Source organism: Natator depressus, chromosome 1 (assembly GCF_965152275.1).
Source record: "Natator depressus isolate rNatDep1 chromosome 1, rNatDep2.hap1, whole genome shotgun sequence".
NCBI classification, from domain to species: Eukaryota; Metazoa; Chordata; order Testudines; family Cheloniidae; genus Natator; species Natator depressus.
The window spans coordinates 117,349,822-117,374,123 of record NC_134234.1 but is presented as its reverse complement, the minus strand read 5'-3'; the positions used below and the strand labels follow the sequence as shown (position 1 = coordinate 117,374,123).

Sequence of the window (24,302 nt, the reverse complement as noted above, 5' to 3'; positions counted from 1 at the left end):
GACTAAATGAAACTAAAGTTTCTCACTGAGAGAATTTGAAGACCTTCATGATTTATCACTATGAAAAAATACAGTGGGTGTTTTGGCTTAATATTCTAATTTTTCTGTTGATAAATAATTAAACAATCAAATATGGGCCAGACTCGGATACCCTTACTTACAATGAGTAAAACCTTACTCATCTCACAGTCACAGAGTAAGGGACACAACATAAGTAAGGGTCTCAGAGTTTGGCTCATTGAATTTAAACTTTCCTGCTGGATAGGAAACAGCAAAGAAAAAACTCACTTTGGTGATTCATGTAAAGAAAGTTGAAAAACTAGCCACAGTCCATTAGATGAATTACTCGGTTTCACTACTTCAACGGTCGCAAATTACAAGGGCCAGGCCTGTTCTGCCACCTCCATCCCCCTCCTGAGTAGGTTATGGATACATTTAGGACAAAGTTTCATTGATCTGACTATAGTTCATTAACCATTCATGAAAGATTTTAACTGTACCCCAGGACTATGAGACAAAACAAGTTTTCTGCCAGCAGTAATCATTTTCAGATTCTCATGCGCTGGAGATTGCATCTCTTCTCTTCATCCTTTATTGCAATGAGCTGGTACTTGGGAACATAATCAGCAGATATTCAGTTTTCTGTGTGTATTAAATGAGCTACCAAAACTACTTGAAGCGCCACAAGTTGCAATCTGTTGTTGTAGGGAAATCAAAGAGGAAATTAAATGTCTTCATTGTAATTGGGACTGAGCAGTGAGCTAGTTCCTTGTAATTGGCATGAAGCAGTGAGCAGAACAAGTTGAATGGAGCTGTTGCGACAGACATCCTGGAGAGTTAAAGTGGGCCCAGAAATCTCTAAGTTTTTTATCTACTGGGAACAGAAATGCTACATAAACCTCTGAGTTTGCAGGGATTTTTGGAAAACAGGCTAATTAAAGGTCCTGAAAAATGTTCTGATGGGTTGTAAGAGTGTCTTTGGGACACAGAAGCCACACACTGAAGTGTACACCTAGAGCACACACTTTGTCATGTGAGATCCAGCTAGCTTGTGGTTGGATATGCAGATACTCTGCTGTCAATTTTTACTCTCCTGAGGACTACCTGCTGGCCATTAGTACAGTAGGTTAAATGTACTGTGCCAAATTATGCTCTCTGTTACACCAGTATAATTCCATAGACTTCATTAGGGTTGTACCATTGTAAGCGAGAAAAGAATTTGGTCCATTGCCTCCTTGAACTTTATTCAGTTAACATAATAGACGTAACTGAACTTGGTATATTCAGTACAGCTTGTTTGTGTTCCTCTGTTTGTAGGTTCCACCTCTGCCTAGTAATCAGAAAGGTTATGACCATAAGGACAAGTACCTGGACTACAGAGTGTGTCTTTGCCACTTCATTTCAGGGCACTGATACACAGGAAGAACTACATGATAAGGCATTTGATATTGAAATTAGCATCTGTTGCAAAAGGAAGCAGACATGGATAATTATATTTCAACTTCTATTAAAAGCTGTCAAAGTTGATATGAGGTTAGCTGCATTCTGATATTATTAGAATATACAGAAGCTTGGGAGTGACATCAGATCAAATGTCCTTACATGAGGCTTGTCAATCAGACTTTACCTTTTTTGCACTGCTTGTATTTAGGCGTTGGGTGGACTTTCATCTTTCTTTAATTTTCTTACTTTTTATTTTTAAGATCAGAAACACATTTTTTCTGATCTAAAAGGCCAGAAGAGTCCACTGTGATCATCTGCTCTGACCTCCTGTATAACACAGACCACAGGCTTCCATGAATTAATTCCTGCTTCTAGTTCAATCACTGTGGCTGAATTAGAGCATATCTTTTAGAAAAACATCCAATCTTGATTTAACAATTATCAGTCATGAAGAATCCACCACAACCCTTGATAAATTGTCCCAAATGGTTAATTACCCTCACTGTTAAAAATTTGCACGTTGTTTCTAGTCCGAATTTGTCTAGCTTCAGTTTCCAGTCACTGGAAGTTATACCTTTGTCTACTAGACTGAGAAGCCATATATTATCACATTTCTGATCCCCATGTAAGTACTTATAGACTGTGATTAAGCCACCCCTTAAACTCCTCTTTGATAAACTACATAGCTCCTTAAGTCTATCACAACAGGGCATGTTTTCCAATCCTTTAATCATTCTCATGGCTCTTCTCGGAACCCTCTCCAATTTATCAACATCCTTCTTGAAGGACATCAGAACTGGACGTACTATTCCAGCAGTGATCACACCAAAACCAAATACAGAGGTAATATAACCTTCCTATTCCTACTTGATATTCCTCTGTTTATACAACCAAGAATTGCATTATTCCTTTTGGCCCAGGACTGCACTGGGAGCTCATATTCAGCTGATTTACTGTATATTATTTCAGCACACTTTATCTTATCATATTCTTTGCTCTTAATATTATTCTGAGGATTATTTTTCCAATCTGTTTTTTTTCTGAGGGTTTTAAAAATAATTTGTCGACTATATAGTTTGAGTGTTTCTTCTGTAAATCTGCAATAGCTATGCGTTGGTGGTTTCATTATCCAGTCAATCCTTTTTAAGGTTCACAAGCTAAAAAGTTACTAATTTTTTTGGGGGGAGGGGCTTTCAGCTCCTGAATATTTGTTTGCCACCTTGGGCTTTTTAATCAGTATATTTCTGGAGTTTGTTCATTTTCTCCTAATCCTTCTTCATCTTAAGGGGCAGCGTAGTCTAGAGATGTGAGTCAGGAACTACGAATTAAAAGATTAGGGTTCTAGTCCAGAGTCTGCCTCTGTCTCATCATGTAGCCTTGAACAAATCACTTAATCTTTCTGTCTGTCTCAGTTTCCTTGTCAATATCATAGAAATAATAATAACTAAGTACCTCTCAGGGGTATTGTATTAACTAGTTAATATCTGTAATGCCAAATTTGCTGCATACATAGTATTCGCCATTTAGCAAAGTTTACATGTTGGCAAATGTTGATTTTTCTATTCTGACTTTAGAACCCCAAAAAGATCTATGACCAAATTCTGCCTTTGTATACACATGTAGCATTCCAACTGACACAAGGTAATTTGGCTCCTACTTGTCTACATTAAAAATATTAAAGTTTGTTCCATCTTATATTAATAAAATGACTAATAAAATTAATAATGCCCAGTGACACTGGCGAAAATTCTCTGTCAGTTCAGGGAAGCAGCAATTACCTTGCAAAGAGAAAGAGTCATCTTTCAAAGGAGGATTCTCTTAATCCAAGACAAAAATTTTTTAGTGAAAGTGGCATTGAAATTGTGAACACATCAGGGGAAACCACCCCAAACTTCAACAGAATGCCAAAGTTTTACACAAATCATTAGAAAGCATGAGAATTTAAATTACAGTTGGACTATTCCAAAAAGCCAAAAACATGAAAATATGGAAATGCACCTCTAGATACACCAAATATTCTTAACTTTGTCCCTGCCCACTGCCACTGCCATCACTGTTTGTGATGTTTTGTAAGTATCAAAGTATTTTTTTAGTCACTGCCCAAACTGTCGGGAGGCAAGAAAGAAGACAAGAGGTGAAATCCAGGCTTCGCTGAAGTCAATTGCAAAACTTCCATTGACCTCACTGGGCGCACGATTTCACCGAAGACCCTGCCCTGGAGAGTTTACAATAGCAGTTCTCAAACTTCTTTTGATGATCTGGCAGATGGATCCTTCTCCAGGTCCCTTTGCAATGTCCTAAAGCAGTTGTTACTGTGACTCCTTTCTCCGTCATTTCTGTTTGTTCTTTTTATTCCTTCTTGTCTTTTCTCTGTCTTGTCTTTTTTCTTTCTTATTCTTTTTGCTCTTTGACACATATTTAGCTGACTCTCCCTGCTGTCAACCCTTCTGGTACCTCTGATCTTCTTCCTCCTCAGACTCCCACTCATGCTGAGGAGGGACATCCTTGTACCACACCAAGCCTGAGTTAAATTCATAGGAGCAGAGAATAGCTTGGCAACACTTGGAGCCTTTTCCCTTGTATATGTAGGCTGCTCCCACAGATAGTTCCTGTAGAGAGATACTGGGGGCAGGGGAGAGAAGGAAGACAGATGGCTTTCAAGGAGCTGCCTGCTATGTTATCTGCAGACGTGGCAGCACTTTTGCAGTGAGCAGGAGGGGCAGATCTGGGGTTCTGCAGCTTTCCTCAGCAACACTCATCTTACTTGCCTCATGCCTCTTCCTGACTAGTCTGTTGCCTCTGGAGGGAGAGCTCACTTCTCCAGCACAGGAAACATTGGCTTACACTAAACAGACATAGACAGATAAGGGATGGTAGATGGAATGCAGCAGCACGCAAGCAATTGAGTGGTGGAGTTAGCTCGTGCCTTGTAAACTCCATATTTTTTTAAAAAAGTTATTTAATTATAATTTATTATTGCTTGTTAACAGTTCTTTGGCAGGAGCACTAGTATTTATGGTCTTCATAGAAGAAGTGTGTTTTAAGGAGGTGAGCAGAGGATGGAAACATGGCATGGGTTTCATGTATAGATGTTCACATGGAAGAAGGAATGGAAATGAAGGGGGAGAAGGATATGGGAGCAGCGGTTGATTGTGCAGCTTTAGAGGAGATGACAGTGAAATGGGATGTGAAGGGCTTTGATTTAAATTTGATGTTGAAGGCCAGGGAAAACAAGTGAAAGGTATAGTGTTTGATCCAAAGCCTTTTAAAGTCAGCAGGAGTTGTTGAAGTGACTTCATTGGTTTTTGGGTCAGATCCTTAGTGACTGGGGCTGGACATGGTCAGATGGCAGGCAATATAGATAATTTCAGTGGAAGAATTTTTGCTATACTGAAGAAGACAAGGCCAACTTTTAGGCAGCCAGAGATGAGGAGGTTGTAGTAGTCAAGGTGAGAAATCCTCAGGCTTGGACAACATTTGTGATCGTGGGAATAGACAGAATTTGGAGATGTGTAAAGAAACAATTTTATTTAGCAGAAGCATCAATATGGGGAGTGAAGAAAGATGTGCTTGTATTTGTTTAATTTACAGTCTCTTTTAAAGTGTTTGCTACTAGAGAAGAACCCAAATCAGAACTTGATCTATTGTGAACCTCCCTAAACTTTGATTTAGGCCAATCTCTAATTTATGTTAGTACTGTGAGTCATGGCAACAGTATTCAAATTCAGAGCTTGATCCTGCCTTCCATACACTGAATCTGATTTTGTAACACAGGCCCTGATGTGAGCCAAGTTTGGCAGGATCAGACTGCACTCTTATGGTGTCTTATCTGTCAGTTTCAGTGAGGCAATCATGGTCTTCTTGTCATTCCTTGCTAAAGTGCAAATGTAGATGTCACAAAGCTTTAAAATCAGTGCAGGCAAACCACAGCATTGCTGAAAATTGGCTCCATTGACTTGTTCCAGATTTTAGTTTGGTTTGTTGCCAAAAGGATCATTCCTTTAATATGCAGATAATAATGGACTTATCCTGGGTAAGTGAAGTTCATATTAATAATGAGGATGATTTTTTCCAATGAAGAAATATAGTCACATTACCTACAGAACAGAGGGCTGAGCAAACCAGTCCAGATTAAGGAAGGGCTGGCCTGAGACTTCACCAATCCCTGAAACCAAACATTTTTTATTTTCATTTTTGCTCATCTCTGCTCTTCTCAGTTCAGGTCAGGACCAGAAGCAGATGTACCAAAATACCATGAGATAGGTTTCTTGTACTATGGAGAATCATCATGAACAGATTGTTCTCAAAGGAAAGGTATATATTTTTTACAAGTTTCCCAGAACATCTTGGAAAACCAACTTATTTTGAAAAAGACAGATAGGTTCTGACTAAGCTTTTGAATGTGTGTGGTTTTTTGTTTTTTTAACCAATCCTACCTGCATTGAAATAAATGGCAAAACTCCCATTAATATTGGTGGTTCAGAATCAGACCCTAAACCTCCAAACATTTTGAAGATTGTTTCCAAACCTTTAAACCCAGGTCTGATGTTGAAAAGATGTTTGCTTTGTGTTTTTTTAGGTCTGACTGTTCTCATCTCTCTGCTCATTGTCATTCCTGAGAAGGCAGCAAGTATAGCACCAACGAAGAGGTGCACAGATGGAGTACTATGCGGAAATGACCGGATGTGGGTACATTCTCTGGCCATGGCATATGCAAATACAATTAGCATCCTGTTATGCAAGATATTGACTAAAAATAGTTCTGATGGCTAACAGATTGCATGGACGTGTTCCAGTTTACCTGATGGATCTGTTTTCTCTTTATGCACCTGGCTGTGCTCTGTGATTGGCTGATATTAGACTTCATAAAGCCCCATAATATCATCTAAGATCTTATGGCAAAAAAGCAGGTCGCCATTTTGCTCCCAGTTTTGGAACTAATTACAGATTGAAATAAGTCACTGTTTCAAATTTCCTGGGACTTTTAAATTCAGATGTAGAGGCTGTATTTACTTGGATTTATTTAGCTTTGTTAAAAATGATTCGACTCTGGAGAAGTTTACGTGCATGGCCTTTCTTTTCATTACAAATTTTAACTTTGTATTGATTGTGAATGCATGTCCAGAAATTCAAGACATAGTATTGTCTGATAATGTAGGCTGTAGTAAGACATATTCACTAAACACAACTTGAGGACTTCTAAAAACAAATTATTTTCTGCTGGGGGATATATAGCTATATTGATTGTGATTGAGTGATTGGACTAATGTACTCTTGCTTCACTCACAAGGATGGAAAAGAGCTGCTAGTTTTCAACTAGTGTCTAAATTCCTGTACTACTAAGAATCCTGACAGCAGCTTATTCATTTTGGATTATATTAAAGCTAAGCATCAATAGTGTTTAATGCTATATTTTAGATGGAAGGAAACTTACATATGTATTAGTCTAATACCGGAGTGTGATCCTGCAGTGTTTATCTATTTCTATCAGCGCCTAAAGAAGACAGCTATTTCCATGTAAAAGCTGCTCTAATTTTTCCTTTTGTATAACTTACATAGGCAAAATGAATGTATTAAGCAGTGTTTGAGATAATTCACTGATTTCCTATGTACCCTGTATATAGCTCTTTAATCTTCATAACCTATTTACCTGCTCTTGCTAAGAGATGTCCATATCATTATTAATCAAAGTATTAAAACTTAGTTCTTTTCTTCAAGTACACCAAGAGTTTGAGTCTGGAGCCACGTTTCTCAGACCAAGTTTTGATTCCTTCTTCAACTTCTGTTTATACAATTTTACAAAATTTTGGCAGGAATCAAGAGCACATACCAGGGTGTTGGCTTTTATGAATCTCTTGGGATGTGAAAGTCAAGCTGACTGGTTGAACTTTGGTTACATATTCCAGACAAGCACAATGACTCTATTTATTCAGACTTGGCAGACTGAATGTAGATTGACTCTGTGGGTAATAAATTTTCACAGCCACAAAATTTCAGCGGCAACCAACCTGATCCTGAGGAGAAAAATGCATTCAAGGAAACAGACTTGGGTTGCAAAAATACGTTAGATTATTATTCCATGTATGCACAGCAGTCAGTTAATTTATTTGGCCATTGATTGACATGAATTGCATAAGTAAATTCAGAGTGTTTTTTCCCTTAAAGGCTCTGCTTTCTGTTTGGAAATTTTCATATTGTAAAAGGACAAAGAAAAAATGAATTTGCCAATTGTAATATGAACATCTCCTTTTAATATTACACCCAAGACTGATTTAAGTTATCCAGTGACCTCTACAATGAAAAGCAGAGTATTCTAATGGGAATGTTTCATGTGCCATTCCACACATCAGGGAACCAAGAGGCAATAACCACCCCAGTTCAGTACTCTGAACAATCTTAAGTACGGTTTTGACATCTTCATGCTACAAAGCATCAGACACTTTCTGAGAGAGATGATGACAAAATTATTACTCTATTCATTATAAATCAAAAGGAAGTGGCTCTTTACCTTGTAGATTTATGTTAATGACCTTGCTATCTGTTAATTGTGTGCTCTTTAGATATTGATTGGGGATTAAAAGGTAAATTTTCTTCAATGTGTATGAAATAAAATATGCCAACTGGAAATTTTCCTTCTACATATCAATTCCTATGATCACTGCCTGTAAAATTAAAATGATCAGTTTAAATGGATAAACTATGCTCATTAAAGGAGGAAAATACATTTATGTAATTAAAATTGACTGTCTAATATGTGTGGATAATGTAATTACTGTAGGCTCGCTTACACACACACTCAGTTCAACGCTATCCTCTTTTGCCTCCCCATAGCTCCCAAGTCTATGAATCTTGCCTATTGTAACCCCTGGAATGCAGTCCACATTCAGCAAGGCCTTGGTCACTCCCCTACTGAAGCTCTTATTCACATATCCATTTCCCATCTTGACCTCTGTATCCCCATCTTCCACGTTCTCTTGCTTTGTCACAATTCTCCAAACATCAGTGTTGACATGTGTCAGGCTCCTCTCCTCACCTGAATAACCTCAGCATTTTTCATTGGCTTCTTGGATATTTCAAAATCAAATACAAAATCTCCCTCCAAATTTTGAATTCTTGTTAAAAAAAATCTTTTTTCTGATTTAAGTAATGGCAAAAAAAAAAAGCTTTCTAGTTCTTGTAAAATTTCCCCTCAATTACTGAATTATTATAATTATTCTGAGGGATAATAGCACTTAGTTATATAAAAAACTGAAATTCATTCATATATTTTTTTCTGTCCCCATTCCTTCCTGTTCCTCTGACTCAAATCTGAGATTAATGGGTAAGGTAAGAGTCATGGAATAGGAAGTAAAGTAGGCTTCTGCGCAAAAACCTGGTAAACAGCAGGGGACAAATGTCAGCTACAGGTGTGGGACCAAGCCATGAAGTTCAGATGGAGAAAGGTAGTTGTAAATTGTGAATCTGGCTGGAGAGTGATTACTCTCATTTAGGCCCATCTCTTGCTAGTCAGATGAACATTTACTACTTTTCTCATCAACAAGGGAAATTACTAAGGATTATTTGTATTACGGTAGTGCCTAAAGGTCCCATCAGAGCTCAGGGCCCCATATTGCTAGGCACGGTATAAATACACAAAAGAAAAAGCCCATTTCCTGAGGATCTTATGCTCTAAGTATACAAGATGGACAATGCATGGGAGTAAAGAAGTATGATTATTTCCATTTTGCAAATGAGGAACCAAGACACTGAGAGATTCAGCAACTTGCTCAAGATCACTCAGACAGTCTTGGTAAAGCCAGGAACTGAACTCAGTCTCCTCAGTTTCAGACCAGTGTCTTAACCACAAGACCAGCTCGCCACTGGGAACAGTTTTAGGAAATCAATTGTTCATAACATATACAAATGATTTAGCTGAAGGCATTCAAAATAGGGGACTAGCTCCTCAGCCCTGCTTCAGTTGATTTATACCTCTTTGGTGGCACAAAGCAGCCATAATGCTGTCTTACCAATTTAGTGTCAGAGAAATTCTTGGTTGGCAAAGAACTACCATAGAGGGTCTACTCCTGGCCCCTTGTATAGAATATATATCCAGGGAAATGGGACAAGGTCAAGGAATTTCTATACTTCCACACTTGTACAATATTCCCCCATTGCCGAATGGCTCCTGGAGGTCATAGGGAGATGATATAAGTCAAAACACCCTTGAAGATGCTCTAATTTACACTGCGGAACAACTTAGTTCCTGGCCACCCAGGACTGGTGGGAAAGAGGGCAAAAGTGGCATTAAGCACAGCTCGGAGGCAGCGCAGGATTGGGGTCAAGATCTCCAGGATTTCTGAGATAATTAAACTGAGAGGGAGAGTAAATATTAAGGAACAATGATGGAAACAGATTCTATAGGATATTGTTGATTTAGCTGATTGGTCCAGCAGATGGCAAAAGGAGGTCAGTGTCTAAAATATAAAATAATTAGTCTGAAATGGAGGAACCACTTCATGGAAGATGTGCTAAATGGAGCTATCTTCCAGCACACTGATCAGGAAAAAGGGGCAACAGCGTAAAAGTCATTGAAACCATTAATGCACTGCACACTAATAATTAAAAAGGTAAACAAGGTATTAGGTGAAAAGAACAGGAGGACTTGTGGCACCTTAGAGACTAACCAATTTATTTGAGCATAAGCTTTCGTGAGCTACACTTGAAGTGAAGCTGTAGCTGAAGTGAACTGTACTGAAGTGAGCTGTAGCTCACGAAAGCTTATGCTCAAATAAATTGGTTAGTCTCTAAGGTGCCACAAGTACTCCTTTTCTTTTTGCGAATACAGACTAACACGGCTGTTACTCTGAAAGGTATGAGGTGGTATAAGCTGAAAAATAGATTATACAAAGCAAAAAGGCGATACTGTAATATTCTATTGCATGGTACTTAGTATTCCAGAAGCTAACATTCACAATACCAGTTGCTGAGCCATAGGAAAGGTATTATTAGCTTGAAGATGTGGCACAGAGAGAAAAAGATGTCAGGTCTGTGGAAGTAGGCAGGAATTAACAGCAATTTCCCCCCCCAAAATGTATTATGTTCTTATACCCTGCATTCCTTGACTAGCATACACCTTCTTATCCCTATCTCCATTTGCCATGGGAGATATAGATCCATATGCCTATTTTCTACCATTTTCAGAAACAGCCACCCTGTCCCATGTTTCCATGATTCCAAATCTCATCCTTAATTGAGACTCATCTCTTCTTCCTTAACTCAATGGTTTACTGTGACTCCTAAATCCTAACTTTTACTTCCTAAAACACATAATCCTACTCCTTGAACCCAGCAATTCCTTGAGCTCATTACTGTTCCCAGAACATTCTCTTTGTCTCTTATTTCGCCTTGCCCTAGTCTGTCTACACACTGTACATTAAACTACCTAGACATGCAAGAAAAGTAATTAACTCGGACGTGTTTTGGGATCCCTTGCAAGAAATACATTAAACAGAAAGAAATTTTATAAATACGGTAAACAACTTTAATCCATGCGCTGAATCTTCTTAACACCCAACTGTTTTATTCAAAATTGGTGAAATATTAGTTTATCTAATATAAATATCAAAAGGGTTTGACTTGTTTATAGTTTGCAGCATGTTTTAAAATACGGATGCTTAGGCTATGTCTACACCGTGAGCGAGGGGTGTGATTTTTGAGCTTGTGTCAACATACTTGCACTAGCTCTCATTGAGCAAGCGCACTAAAAACAGTAGTGTGGCTGCAGTAGCATGGGCAGCGGCGGCCGCCCCAAGCACATACCCAGGGGATCCAGGCAGGTTGCTATTCTGGGTGGCTAGCCCATGTTGCTGCTCACTGCCGTCTGTGCTATTGTGGCTACGCTACTATTTTTAGTGCTCTAGCTCAGTGTTTAGCAACCTTTTTGATACCAGGGACTGGCTTGCTGCCTTTCTAACCTGTGTCAGGGAGATCTCAGGAACTGGCAGCGGTCCATATACCGGACCTTGAGAAAAACTGCTCCAGCTCCAGTGGTTTTCAACCTTTTTCATTTGCAGACCCCTAAAAAATTTCAAATGGAAGTGCGGACCCCTTTGGAAATCTTAGACATAGTCTACAGACCTTAGTAGACGCAGATGACAGGTTGAAAACCACTGCTCTAGCTCAATAAGAGTTAGCATGACTATGTCTGCCGGAACTGGGAATCACACACCCAACTCCAAGTGTAGATGTAGCCAAACTAAAGAGAAATTAAAAGCAATGAGATCAACCTTTTCACACCTGGGCACCTAAAGTAATGCACATAAATTCATGTACCAACATGTAAGTGGCCTGGGTTGCAGAAGTACTGAGCACCTGCAAATCCCATCAACTTCAATGGCAGATGAGCACCTTTTGAAAATCAGACCATTTTAATTTTTGGTGCCAGATATAGATTTAGGACCTTTGGACACCCAGGTTTGAAGATTTGGACCTGAATCTTTAATACAGAATTATTTTTTTATTTAAAAAACAGACGTATCCAAAAATATTTCCGAATTACATCAAGCTAATAAATCAAGAGCAGTGTAGCACATTTCCATTAAATACAGTAGTTAAAACAAACAATCTGGCATGAAACAAGCACATCTGGTATTCCATTTACAGTACTTTAAATTATTTTGATAACCTCTACACATACTTTAAAAAGTAATAGCGTAATATTACCTGAATAAATCAGACTTGGTATTAAACATTCTACAGATTATATTTGAATTCAGTAGCTCATACCTGGTCATTCTCTTCTTCATCACTACTTAACTTGAGGTCATCTTCTAGCATTCTGGAGAAAGAATAATAGAAAAAGTACATTTTTATTACCCAAATAATTAGACATGAAGTGTTATATCTGTTGCCAATTAGCTTGTTAACTCGTTGTTGACTATTAATACTTGAGGAAACCAATTGATTACTACAGTAGCAATGGATTTTGAGAAGATTATGGTAATTAGAAGCATTACGTGACAGATTTTAAATGCTATAAAACAACATTTTTGATGCTGACAGGTGGGCATTCCCCAACAGAAGAAAGATTACTTTGTAGAACTTACAAAGTGCTTTCTAATAGATATTTACACTGGCACTGTTGTGACATCAAATAAGACTGACCTCATGTTTCCCAAAGGCCATTTTTTTGCTCAAGTACAGCTTGAAGCAATGCTGGCTTATCGATTGAAATAACTAAAACAATACTATAATTCCACAATGCTCAGAAGAATTTATCAGTATCATTTGAAAATAGACAAGATCTCACCTTTTCTAATGGGGATTTCATCCCTTTTCCCCAAACCATCACCAAAAATATTTAAATTTGCATGCAAAAAAAGGAACTTGTTTTCAACCTAGAATTTTATTGCAACCTAGAGTTAAATAACTAGCAGTTAAAGGAATTTCGGAGGTGTGAAGACTTTCCCCACTATTTGAAAGGTCTCCAGTGAAGGGATCCTACTCTTTAAAAAAAAAAAAAAAAGTGTCTAATAATAGTCATTGGAAAAGTAGCTAATTTTTCTTGTAGTCTGGGAAAAGTGAATCTGTAATTTAGTCTTGACTCCAAAAGAAAGTTTGGTGAACAATTTAAATGCATTCTGTGATGTGGGTGGTCCCCAGAATGTAAATATATAAAAGAGACGTATATAATCATCTCAAACCACCTCCTTGTACTTGTGCCTAATCTCACGAGAAGGTGGCTGAAAAACCTAATTCTTAAATGGATAACAGGGTGTATGTTTCACAAGAGCACACAGAAGGCAAAGGAACACCATATCCAAAAGGAGCACACAGCCTAGCCACCCTTCTATAAGACTTACAGCTACTGGTACCACTAGCAGTTTACCACTGCAGCTACAGAACAAAGAGCACCTCATTGCTGGAGAAGTACCTTGGTTTCAGCTTCCAGGTTAATCCATGCTCTTAATAAGGTTGGGAAGGCTGATGCTACCTCCAACTGCAGTAGTGGAAAGTTGGACTGTAAAGGGTAACTCCTACTATCCCACAGTCTAATTAACCCTGTTGCTGTTTTTTCTGGATTTACTGCTACTTATTCAAAGCTTCTTTCTCTGTGGTAGAGATTCAAAACTGAAGTGCCAGCTTCAGCAAAATCTGGCTGCAAACTGAGGACATGTCTACACTACAGTTTTGTTGACAAAACAGTGGAGATGTATACATTGCAATGCTCCTCCGCTGCTGTAACTCTCTTGCTATGCCGACATAATAAAACCACCTGGACAAGAGCCACACAGTTTTTTGCGATGAAGTTAGAATGAGGCAGTGCCAGTGTAGACACTGCGTTGCTTATGGCACCCTCATAGACCTTCAGGAGATGACCCCTAATGCCCATCATGACCGCTCTGGTCACCACTCTGAACTCCGCTGCCCTGCAGCCAGGTACACAGGCATGCGATCCTCCCCCATTTAAAGACCTGGGAATTTTTGAAATTCTACTTCCTGTTTTCTCAGCGTGGACAGCTCACATAGCATCTTCCCATGGCAGCTCCCCGCAGCAAATGTACTCCAGGCAGGCGTGTAACGGAGTTGGTGGATCTGCTAGGTCTGTGGGGAGAGGAGGCTGTGCAGTCATAGCTCTGCAATAGCCATAGGAACTTCAATACTTATGGGCAGATTGCTCATGGCACGGAGCGGAATGGGTATGAGAGGGACACGCAGCAGTGTTGCGCAAAGATTAAGGAGCTGAGGCAGGCATACAAGAAAGTAAGGGAGGCCAATTGTCAGTTTGGTGTGTTGCCAAAGACATGCCGCTTTTACAAGGAGCTACCTGCATCCTCGATGGCGACCCCGACTCCACTGCCAAGAGCCCCGTGGATACTCCATGGGGACTGGAGGCAGTGGCCAGTGGAGTGAACCGTGAGGACAAAGTGGTGGATGAGGAAGTGGAGTTGGAGGAGGATCGGGATGGAGGACAGGTGACAGGGTTGTCTGGTGGCATGGCATGTTTCAATCTCTGGAGGGATCTAGCCAGCCCCAGCACTCTGGCTCTGGCATGCCACATGCAGGACAGGGGAGCTCTGGTAAGTACTCATTGTGCTTCGATACTGCAGGGAGAAATGAGCTAGAGCTATTTTTGTTTCCAGGGTAGAAGAGGGATAGAAATAACCAACAGTAGCACTGTATGCATCTATTTCTCACTCCCCTGTGTAGCTAGACTGGGGGAGGGGCATGTGGAAAAGTTTGTTGATGCACACCGGGATGTCCCGGGAATCCTCCATACTGATCTCTAGGAAACTTTTGTGGAAGTACTCTGCAATCCTTTGCTACACCAATCAGCAGTTATGTCTGCAGGCACCAAAGCAGCACACAGGTGAGCAGCATATGGACTTGGTCTGCAGCCGCACACATGCAGGAGCATCCTCGGTTACCCTCAGGAGCAAGATATCAGCTTCTATTACTCCGCCTGTGGAAAACAGTGCCAGTATTCAGAATAGTGTCCCTAAGCGCTTGTAATGATTAATGATCCACCATTAACCTCCCCCCCGATTTGTCCCATCTTACCCCCTTTCCTTTGTGCCTAACTCACCATGGTTAGGGCTCTCGATGTGCTGTATGCTTGCCAAGGGAAAGTGAGAAAGTGGTGTATGTAATTTGTATGAATCAAGGTGGTGCATGCACTCACAATAGTGCCTCTGTCGATTGTTTCTATAGCTTTTGGAGATATGGCCTTGAGAGTCTCCTCCTGAACACCGGCTGAGGAGCTCAGTCTGATAAGGAGACGTACCAGGAGGAGTAAGGAAGACATGTTCAAGGAAGTGCTATCATCATCTGATCCTGCAGATAGCAAGGAGAGAGCTTGGAGAGAGGCTATCAGTGAAAAACTGCAAATGGATAGCCAGAAGAGGAAACAGGGGAAGGAGCAGATCATACAGCTGCTCGAGGACCAAACGGACATGCTGAGGTCCCTGACTGTGCTGCAGGAAGAACACATCCATACTCGCCTCCCCCTGCAGCCATTTCAGAACTGCCTTCCATGACCTCCCCAAAATCCCACACACACACATTCCTTGTATGTTCCTGGCCCACCACAGTACCCCAGACACTCCACCCTTAGAGGCATGTTTCACAATGACAGCTGCACATACACCCAGCTGTGAGAGCCTCATTAAAAAGTGCTCTTCATTGTAATGTCCCTTCTAGGTAATAGAAATGTTTGTATAGCTGTTAAATAAAAATGAACTTATGGAAAGAAAACAAATCTTTATTGGACTACATATGATGGTTGCCGGCGAAATTCATACACAATAGCAATAGTAGCATTTGAAGAGTACACTTAATGCACTCAGCAATCATTACAAGGGTCATATTACAGTGCAACTTTTGGGTGTGGAAGGGAGCAGGGGATTGGGGAATGGGAGGGGGTGAGGTGGGCTCTGGGCGGTGTTTACCTGGGGTGCTCCCCAGTAGCAGCGACATCCCCCTCGCTCAGCTGCTAGGCAGAGGCATGGCCAGGCAGTTCTGCGCACTGCCTCTGCCCACAGCACTACTCCCCCCACAGCATATGTCCTATCATACTGATGGAGCCAGTGTTCCTTCTGGTGATGTTTCTTTACCTCAGCTGGACAGCTGCTTTCTCACAGATCCATATAGAAGGACCAGCAGAGGTCCCGGGCTGCGCGCCACTGCCCGCCCCCCCAGCATCCGGTCCACCTTCCCTCAGCATCTGAGGGAGCCCTGGGCAGCCCCCACAAGTTTTAGTCATGGGTATTTTTAGTAAAAGTCATGGACGGGTCACGGGCCGTGAATTTTTGTTTACTGCCCATGACCTGTCCATGACTTTTACTAAAAATACCCATGACTAAAACGTAGCCTTAATTACAGAAGACACAGTACTGGGGCTCACTGTCAAAATTTTCCTTCAAAGCCTCCCTGATTCAAATAGCCCCCCGCCTTCAGTCTTTCTAATTGCCCTGGTGTCTGGTTGCTCAAAAGCAGCCACCAGCCGATCCACCTCAAGGCTCCACCCCTGCAGAAACATTCCCCACTTACTTTCACAAATGTTATGCAGAGCATAGCAGGCTGCTATGACCATGGGAATATTTTCCTCATTGAGGTCTAGCCTGCTAAAAAGGCAGCACCAGTGACCCTTTAATCTGCCAAAGGCACATTCCACAGTCATTCTGCATCTCCTGAGCCTGTTGTTGAAGTGCTCCTTGCTGCTGTCAAGGTTTCCGATATAAGGCTTCATGAGCCATGGGAACAAGGGGTAGGCTGGGTCTCCCAGGATCACAACTGGCATTTCCACATCCCCAATTACAATCTTCTGGTCTGGAAAGAAAGTCCTGCATGTAGCTTTCTATACAGGTCAGTGTTTCTGAAGATGCGTGCGTCACACACCTTCGCTGACCATCCCACTCTGATGTGGTGAAATGACCCGGTGATCCACCAGGGCTTGCAATACCATAAAGAAGTAGCCCTTTCTGTTGATATAGTCCATCGCAAGGTGGTCTGGGGCCAAAATTGAGATATGTGTGCCATCTATCGCCTGCCGCAGCTAGGGAATCCCATTGCTGCAAAGCCATCCACTATTTCCCACACATTGCCCAGACTACTGTCTTTTGTAACAGGAGACAATTAATGGCCCTGAGCACTTGCATCACTTCAACCCCTACAGTAGATGTTCCAAATTGATTTGTGACTGATCGGTAGCAGTCTGGAGTTGCCAGCTTCCACACAGCAATCGCCACTCAATTCTCCACTGTGAGGGCAGCTCTCATTTTGGTGTCCTAAGGTGACTGCTCACAGAAGCACTTATGGATCTGTGAGAAAGCAGCTGTCCAGCTGAGGTAAAGAAACATCACCAAAAAGGAACACTGGCTCCATCAGTATGATAGGACATATGCTCAGTATTTTGTTTTCATGTTAGGTTTTTATATTTTTTTTTCAGAATTTTCAGAGTGGGGACTGAAATCAGCATTCTATTATATGCTACACCAGAACTTCTTGTTTCTTTCCCCACCCTAGGGTTCAGTTATGAAAATCAAGAAAATAACTGGAAAGAGTCTTAGGAAGTCACTTGCAAAAATAAGCTACTGTCAGCATCAAAATACCACTGCCATGCACCAGAGAGAACACAAAATCCATCAGTGCAGTTCTGAAATGTGTAACAGATGCCAGATTAAAACTGGGAACTTCAGGCATAGCATGGAACCAGAGAAACTGGAGATAAAACAGGTTGGGTTACATCTTGTGACCAGGACCCTGGGGCATAATTCTTCTGAATAGGAGCTCCACCAGAGCTTTTTCTAGCTTTAAATATTGTAACTGAAGTGATGAGGCTTAAACCACTTCTCTTTGAGAGACAATTCTAAAATATCACAGATCTCAATTTTACAAAAAAGTTAAAAATAAATTCTGAGTTCCAACTTGAAAGTATTTTTTTGTAAATTTTATCACACTTCAGTTATTTCCCTCAGACAACCATAAACTAAAGGCTTGCCTACACTAGAAAATTAAGTCAATTTAAGTTAAGTCAATGTACAGCCAACACAGTAATTAAAGTGGTGCTTCATGTCCACACTATGTTCCACCTGTTGGTGGGGCATGCCCTGACTAGGAGTGCTTCCACCGACTGAGGTAGGGGATTGTGGGACACTGACAGCTGCAGTTCAGCAGCCCTGAGGCTGACAGCCTCAACTATCAGCCTCCTCTCCCCCCTGCTCCAGTGCTGACAGCCCAAGCTGTCAGCCAGGGGCCAGGCTCACAGCTGGAGCCCTCCCCCCGAGGCCCGGGTGCTGACAGCTCCAGCTAGTGCCTGGTGACAGCTCGGGCTGTCAGCACCAGAGTGGGAGGAGCTCCAGCTCTCAGCCTTACTCAGGGCTGACAGAGAACAGGTGATGTAAGAACTCAGTGTCTACATGAACACTGTGCTGCTCTAACGACACCAACCTAAGCACAACACCTCTAGCTGAGGTGGAGTTATTATGTTCGTGTAGCAGGCGACTTACTTCGGCAGAAGCAGCATTCTAGTGTAAACACTGACATAATTAGGTTGATGTAAGCCACCTTGTGTCAACCTAACTCTGTAGTGTAAGCTAGGCCTTTATCCTGTTTCTCCTTGGTGACTTTACTCATCTGATACTTGTTTCTTCTATTTCAGACAGCCAGCTTGTTATTGTATAGCTATAGTAATACATTAGAAACAAAAAGACATTCTTTACAAAGAGTATAGAAAACCATTAAAAATATTGCTACAGGAAATCAGAATCATAGACTGTGGCTGGTTTTCAAAATGTCCTGGATTATTTCATGCTCATAATAACCTTTGCAATTTTACAAGTCGAATAAGGATAATAATTAGTTTGCTGTAATGTGCTCAACTTGTGACAACACTCGAAGACCACTCAAACTTAAGATAGTGCAGAATGCAGCTGCCTGATTACTTAGTTGTGTTCCTTTATTATACATATATATTACTGTGGTTGTGGTGCCTGGAAGGGTCACATTGAGAATGCTTACTCAGGGCAAACAGCAAGGAATAGGGTAGACAATCCCTATAGAATAAACTGGTTTATTCTATAATTAGATTCAGCAAGCCAGTAACAAAACAGCGTCTATGACACCACATTGGAGAAGTCAAATATAATCCCCTTTAAGCAATCCAACCTTTGGCTCCCATCTAGACAGCTAATGCTAATATAGTGGGGGGTTATTGAAAACCTTATTCACCGTAATTAAAGTTCTACCACTCCCAAAAGACCACTGACCTTACCCAAATACACCCTTACAGCAATCCTTATTAACAAAATCTAAGATTTATTAATAAAAGAGAGTTATACATAGTTAAGAGATCAATATACATACAAATTTGTATAAAATCCTTAGGTCAGTTTCATAGCAGAGATGGTGAGGAAGGTGGCTTTGCGCATATGAAAGTTCTGTAGTCACTGCTCATCATCCCATACCTGCAACACGATGCTATCCCACCACTCAGTGATTATTTCCCGAGCCCAGTACAGACGGTCCACTGTGTGCAGTTGCTCTGTGAATGCCAACATCAATCTTGAATTGTTACTTTCCATGGCACACAGCAGGGCAAACACCACAGTGTCATTATCAGATTCGCAGCTCATGAAATATTGCAAGATCAACCCTATTGTGTTCATAACGCTCATCACAAGATTGGAGAGCAATGCAGGATCCATGCTTTCAGACAGAGATGATAGAAGCACAGTTTACAGGAGTTGTTGAAAAGTGACGTGATACATAGTAGGAAGCCCATGCAATGATGGGACAAAGAAAACCGCATCATGGAACACTGAGCCTACCACGAGGTGCTGCGATCCCTGCCCAGAGCACCCAGTGGCAGATGGTGGTGAGTTGCACAGTGAGATAGCTTCCCACGGTGCAGTGCTTTCTCTGTCAATGCAAGACCACCAACTGTGGACATGCTCCACCGTTGCAAGATTCGTTATGTGAACGTGAACAAGAGGTTTAATTACAGCGGTGGAGGATTGTCGATGTAGCTTAAATCGACTTAACTCTGTAGTGTAGACATAACGTCAGACACCCTAATGATAGGTGCTGTATAAGAACTCAGGTTAGATAAAGAGACAAGAGTGGCTGCCACTGAAATCAGTTTGAGCTTAATGTGTATATTTTCTTGTTGTATAACCACTCTTTAGTAAAGCCTAGATAGAAATGATAACAATCAAAATATGAACAGTATAATAGCGATCCCCAAAGTGCTATATCTAACATCAGCAGTGGAGAAGTAGTAATCATAAATATTTTAGCAAAAATATTTGCTATCAGTTGATAAATATGTTAGCTGATATTTTCTATTTAACAGTATCCCTTAGAACAAAATATCTGGAGTCTGAAATCAAGTTAACTAAGATAACATATTAAAACATTGTATTTTGATGAAATACACATTTTAAAATACTTAATCAGAATAATATATTTGTTTAATATGTGGGCAAGTGTAATATTTATGTCATTAACTAATCATTTCCTTGATTTTAAGAGTTTGGGCAAATTAAGTGATAGTTAAGTACATTGTCACTTATCAATCTTAGCTGTTTCCTTAAATGAAGTTATATTGTAATATAAACTACCTGTGTTTATTATAATGTAGCAACCCCTGTTATTAATATAAAAACTACAGATGAGGAGCGTCACACCCCTCTGTGTGTGTGTGTGTGTGTGTGTGTGTGTGTTAATATTTGTGTGTATGACTCTTATTTGTGTGTACAGCAGTTTTTACAAGAGTATGTGTGGGGTTAAGCTAAAATAGAGGAGATATGTGTGGGAATAATTTTATATATGTTTAATGTAACACAAAAATAACAACATTGACTTATTAAGACTGCTTTGTTTTTATGTTTTCTCCATTTTCCCTACCCTTTTTCTGTTTGTCTTTTTAGGATTTTAGCCCTTCAGGGAAGACACTGTGTCTGCCTATAAGTCTCTACAGCTCTCTGCACATTTTGGGTGCTACTGTAATATAAACAGACAATCAAGTAACATCTGTGATAGGACAAAAACTTCCTCCACTGCAGTTTGCTAGAAAACTCAGTCTTTTATTCCTAGAGGAGGATCTGGCCACAGTGGTGCATTTGTCCCCCCTCTCCTGACTGGATTACTGTAATTCACCAGATATAAAGTGGAATCAATGGAAATCATAGAATATCAGGGTTGGAAGGGACTTCAGGAGGTCATCTAGTCCAACCCCCTGCTCAAAGCAGGACCAACCCCCAATTTTTACCCCGATCCCTAAACAGTCCCCTCAGGGATTGAACTCACAACCCTCGGTTTAGCAGGCCAATGCTCAAACCACTGAGCTATCCCACCACCTATGCTGCAGCTTGTATAAAATGTGTCTGCTTGCCTAGTGAAGAGGCTAAACTATTGTGAGCACTTAATCCCTGTGCTTCAGTCTCTCCACTGGTTCCCAATCTACTTCCATTGTCAGTTTAAAGTCTTGGTCCTGATCTCCAAAGCCATGATCCAGTCAGGTCCCAGGGTCATCAGTTACTGTATCTCCATCCATGACCAATCCTAGACCGCTGCATTCTTCTTGGACCTTGCAGCTTTCAAAACCCAGGATGAAGCGCAAGAGAACCAGAGACGAAGCATTTGCAATTGAGGAGTTTCAGTTGTGGAATTAGATCCCATAGAAGCTCAGATCAACCCAGAGTCTGAACATGCTTCAAGATCCTTCTCTTTGACAAAACATTTCCACTGTAACTGGCACAATGATAATTTAAAAAAAAAATCCCCAGGCAGAGCTTCCTTTAAGTAAGGAGGGCAGAAGACAAGAAAAATACATGAAGTCCAAAAGGGACCTTGCCATTGTGTATTTAATTTATCTGAAAAGTGCCCAGGTGTAGATTCAGCAAAGAATGTGCTTAAGTTCATCCTTATTTAGCAAAACACGTAAAATCAGGCCTCTGTCCATCCTTATTCAGAATGGTACTTAAAGCTTAGTGCTTTGATGAATTATTATGGTAAGGGGCAAGAAAGATGTGCGGTGGGTGGGGGTGGGAGAGAAATAATAACAGTACAAGCATAGACATTTCAACCATGTTTATAGTTACAAAATCTATTTTCCACTCTACCAGTCTCAGTATACACGACAGATAGTTCAGTTAGTGATATCACTAGTCCCAAATTTTGAGGTTTTCATAGTGGACACTGCCATGCCCATGCCCAGTTGAAGAGACAAGTCAAATAAAACGTTGTGAATGAAGGTCAGAAAAAGAAAATGGTGAACAAAGAGGTTCTCTGAGAAACATAATTTATGGATTTTACACCTGAGGTTCATCTGTGATAAAGCAGTTAGGTTGGAGCACTTAATTATAAATCTGGGGTGGAATCTGTGCTAGATCATTGAGAACTGCAAGCCTTAAAAGACTCAAGTTAGAGGTCTTCATGCTCTGTAATTAAACAATGTTTTCAATCCTTTTTCTGCAATGAATAACAACAGGTGCAGATATAATTAAATGAAATGAGTAAAGGTTCTGGATTCTGAAAAATGCCTAGTTAACCAGCTGCTTAATTTCTACAGTAGCCAATAAAGTGGTTTTAATTGTGGGTGCCTGTGTCACTCAGATGCTATGGTGAGGGAGGGGGACACAGAAGGACTCAGATAATGAGAAATAGAAACAAAATGAGTGGAATTATAATAGCCTTCTAAGGGATTTGGACACCCAATTTCCATTAATTTCAATGGGAATTGGATGTGCAAATGTCTAAGGTAGTTTTAAAACGCATCCAGAGTGTATTATCTTTTGTTATTTGAGGGCTGTTTTCTGAGCCCCTATCACAGGAAGGGAAAGTTCTTTTGCTGACCCAGCTTGTTAAGCATGTGTTCAAACTCTGCAGAGAGATGCTGAATAATTCCTGCTGATTCTCTATGGCAGGAGTATCTTTTTAACTCCACTATGAACATGAAGGATGTGGGAGTTGTTTTTGGTCAAAAGGAACTGGGGACTATGACTAGGGTGACCAGATGTCCCGATTTTATAGGGACAGTCCCGATTTTTGGGTCTTTTTCTTACATAGGCTCCTATTACCCCCCACCCGCTGTCCTGATTTTTCACATTTGCTGTCTCATCACCCTATCTATGACAGAGAGATCTCTGCAGGGAAACTCTAGGGGTAACCAAAATTAAGGAAAAAGTTTAGGCGGAGGTTTACAGCTTTGCTGCTGCTTTTGGAATAAATTATAAAGCCAAACTCCAGGAAGAGACTACGTTTGGACTGATACAGAGCTCAAGGCACGGGAGGAACTCCTTCAGTTTACAGTCACATCTGTTTTGTCTCTTTGTGAGAAATTTAAGGATTCATGTTCAGTCCTTTGAATGACCTAGATCAGTTCGAGGTTACGAGTAGGCTTGGTTCTGCATTCACTTAAATTTTGTTATAATTCCACTGTGTTTCACTTTGTTACTCCTGGTGATGTAAACTGGCATAGATAAGAGAACCAGGGCCAATAGATTTATTTTAAATTCACTTCTGAGGTATTCCCAATTTCTTAACTTAATAACCTCCCTCCCCAAATCCACTCATTGTTTATTGAAGAGTTAAATGTTCAGCATTAGTGGGGTTGTTTGGACTGAACAAATTACTTTTTTGTTTTTACACAAAAAGACAAGAGAACTGACCCTGATAATTATGAATATAGCTTATACGGTGAGGGCAATTTTGTGTGTCCTTTTGCTGAATTAGGTCAAAACTCTGAAGAAATTCTTTTTCCAGCATGGGCACTGTTGATATTTTCAAGCGTAATGCTCAAATAACTTTTGAAACTGGAAAGGGAAAATATTGCTACATCTCATTTAAATTATTAGCTCTATTACTTCAGCAGAGAAGCATGAGAATAATTTGCACACTCTATTGCACAAGTGTATTATATATTGCAACAATCACAAGCAAGAATTTGTTTTAAAATGTGATGCAGAAATTATCACCTTTTGTAATTCACCAGTGAAAATGTTAATCATTAACACATAATATCATGAAACATACTCAGTTTTATTTTAATGCAAGACAATGTCCCAGCAAGTGAATAGATTATAGTATACCATTCGAATTGAAGCACTTCTATCATTCATTTTCCATATTTCTGCTCTTTATGTAGCAATGCGATAAAAGTAGTGGAAAAATGCTTTGATTTCACTTGGATAGTTGAAGAATACCTTGACAAAAATGCCACCCATCTGCCTCAACTGGTGGGGGAACTTGATGAGGCCAGTGGTGAAAGGGTACAGCCCAAGAAGCAAGGGAGGGAGACACTCACCAAGGGACACTAGGCAGCCCCTTCCCCTGGGAGTCTCTGGCACCCAATGACCAGCTGGCGAGAGGGGTGCTGATGG

At 40.5% G+C, this 24,302-nt stretch overlaps 1 protein-coding gene across 4 annotated transcripts in view; it reads right to left on the bottom strand.

The window, feature by feature from the left end:
- The window catches only part of AFF3 (ALF transcription elongation factor 3), a 466,113-nt gene that overhangs the window by 101,119 nt on the left and 340,692 nt on the right, over positions 1-24,302 (bottom strand). For all 4 annotated transcript variants that reach the window (XM_074965024.1, XM_074965032.1, XM_074965041.1 and 1 more), the window contains one exon: positions 12,208-12,259. In XM_074965024.1, the coding sequence (XP_074821125.1) occupies positions 12,208-12,259 (52 nt within the window). The remainder of the gene's footprint in view (positions 1-12,207; positions 12,260-24,302) is intronic.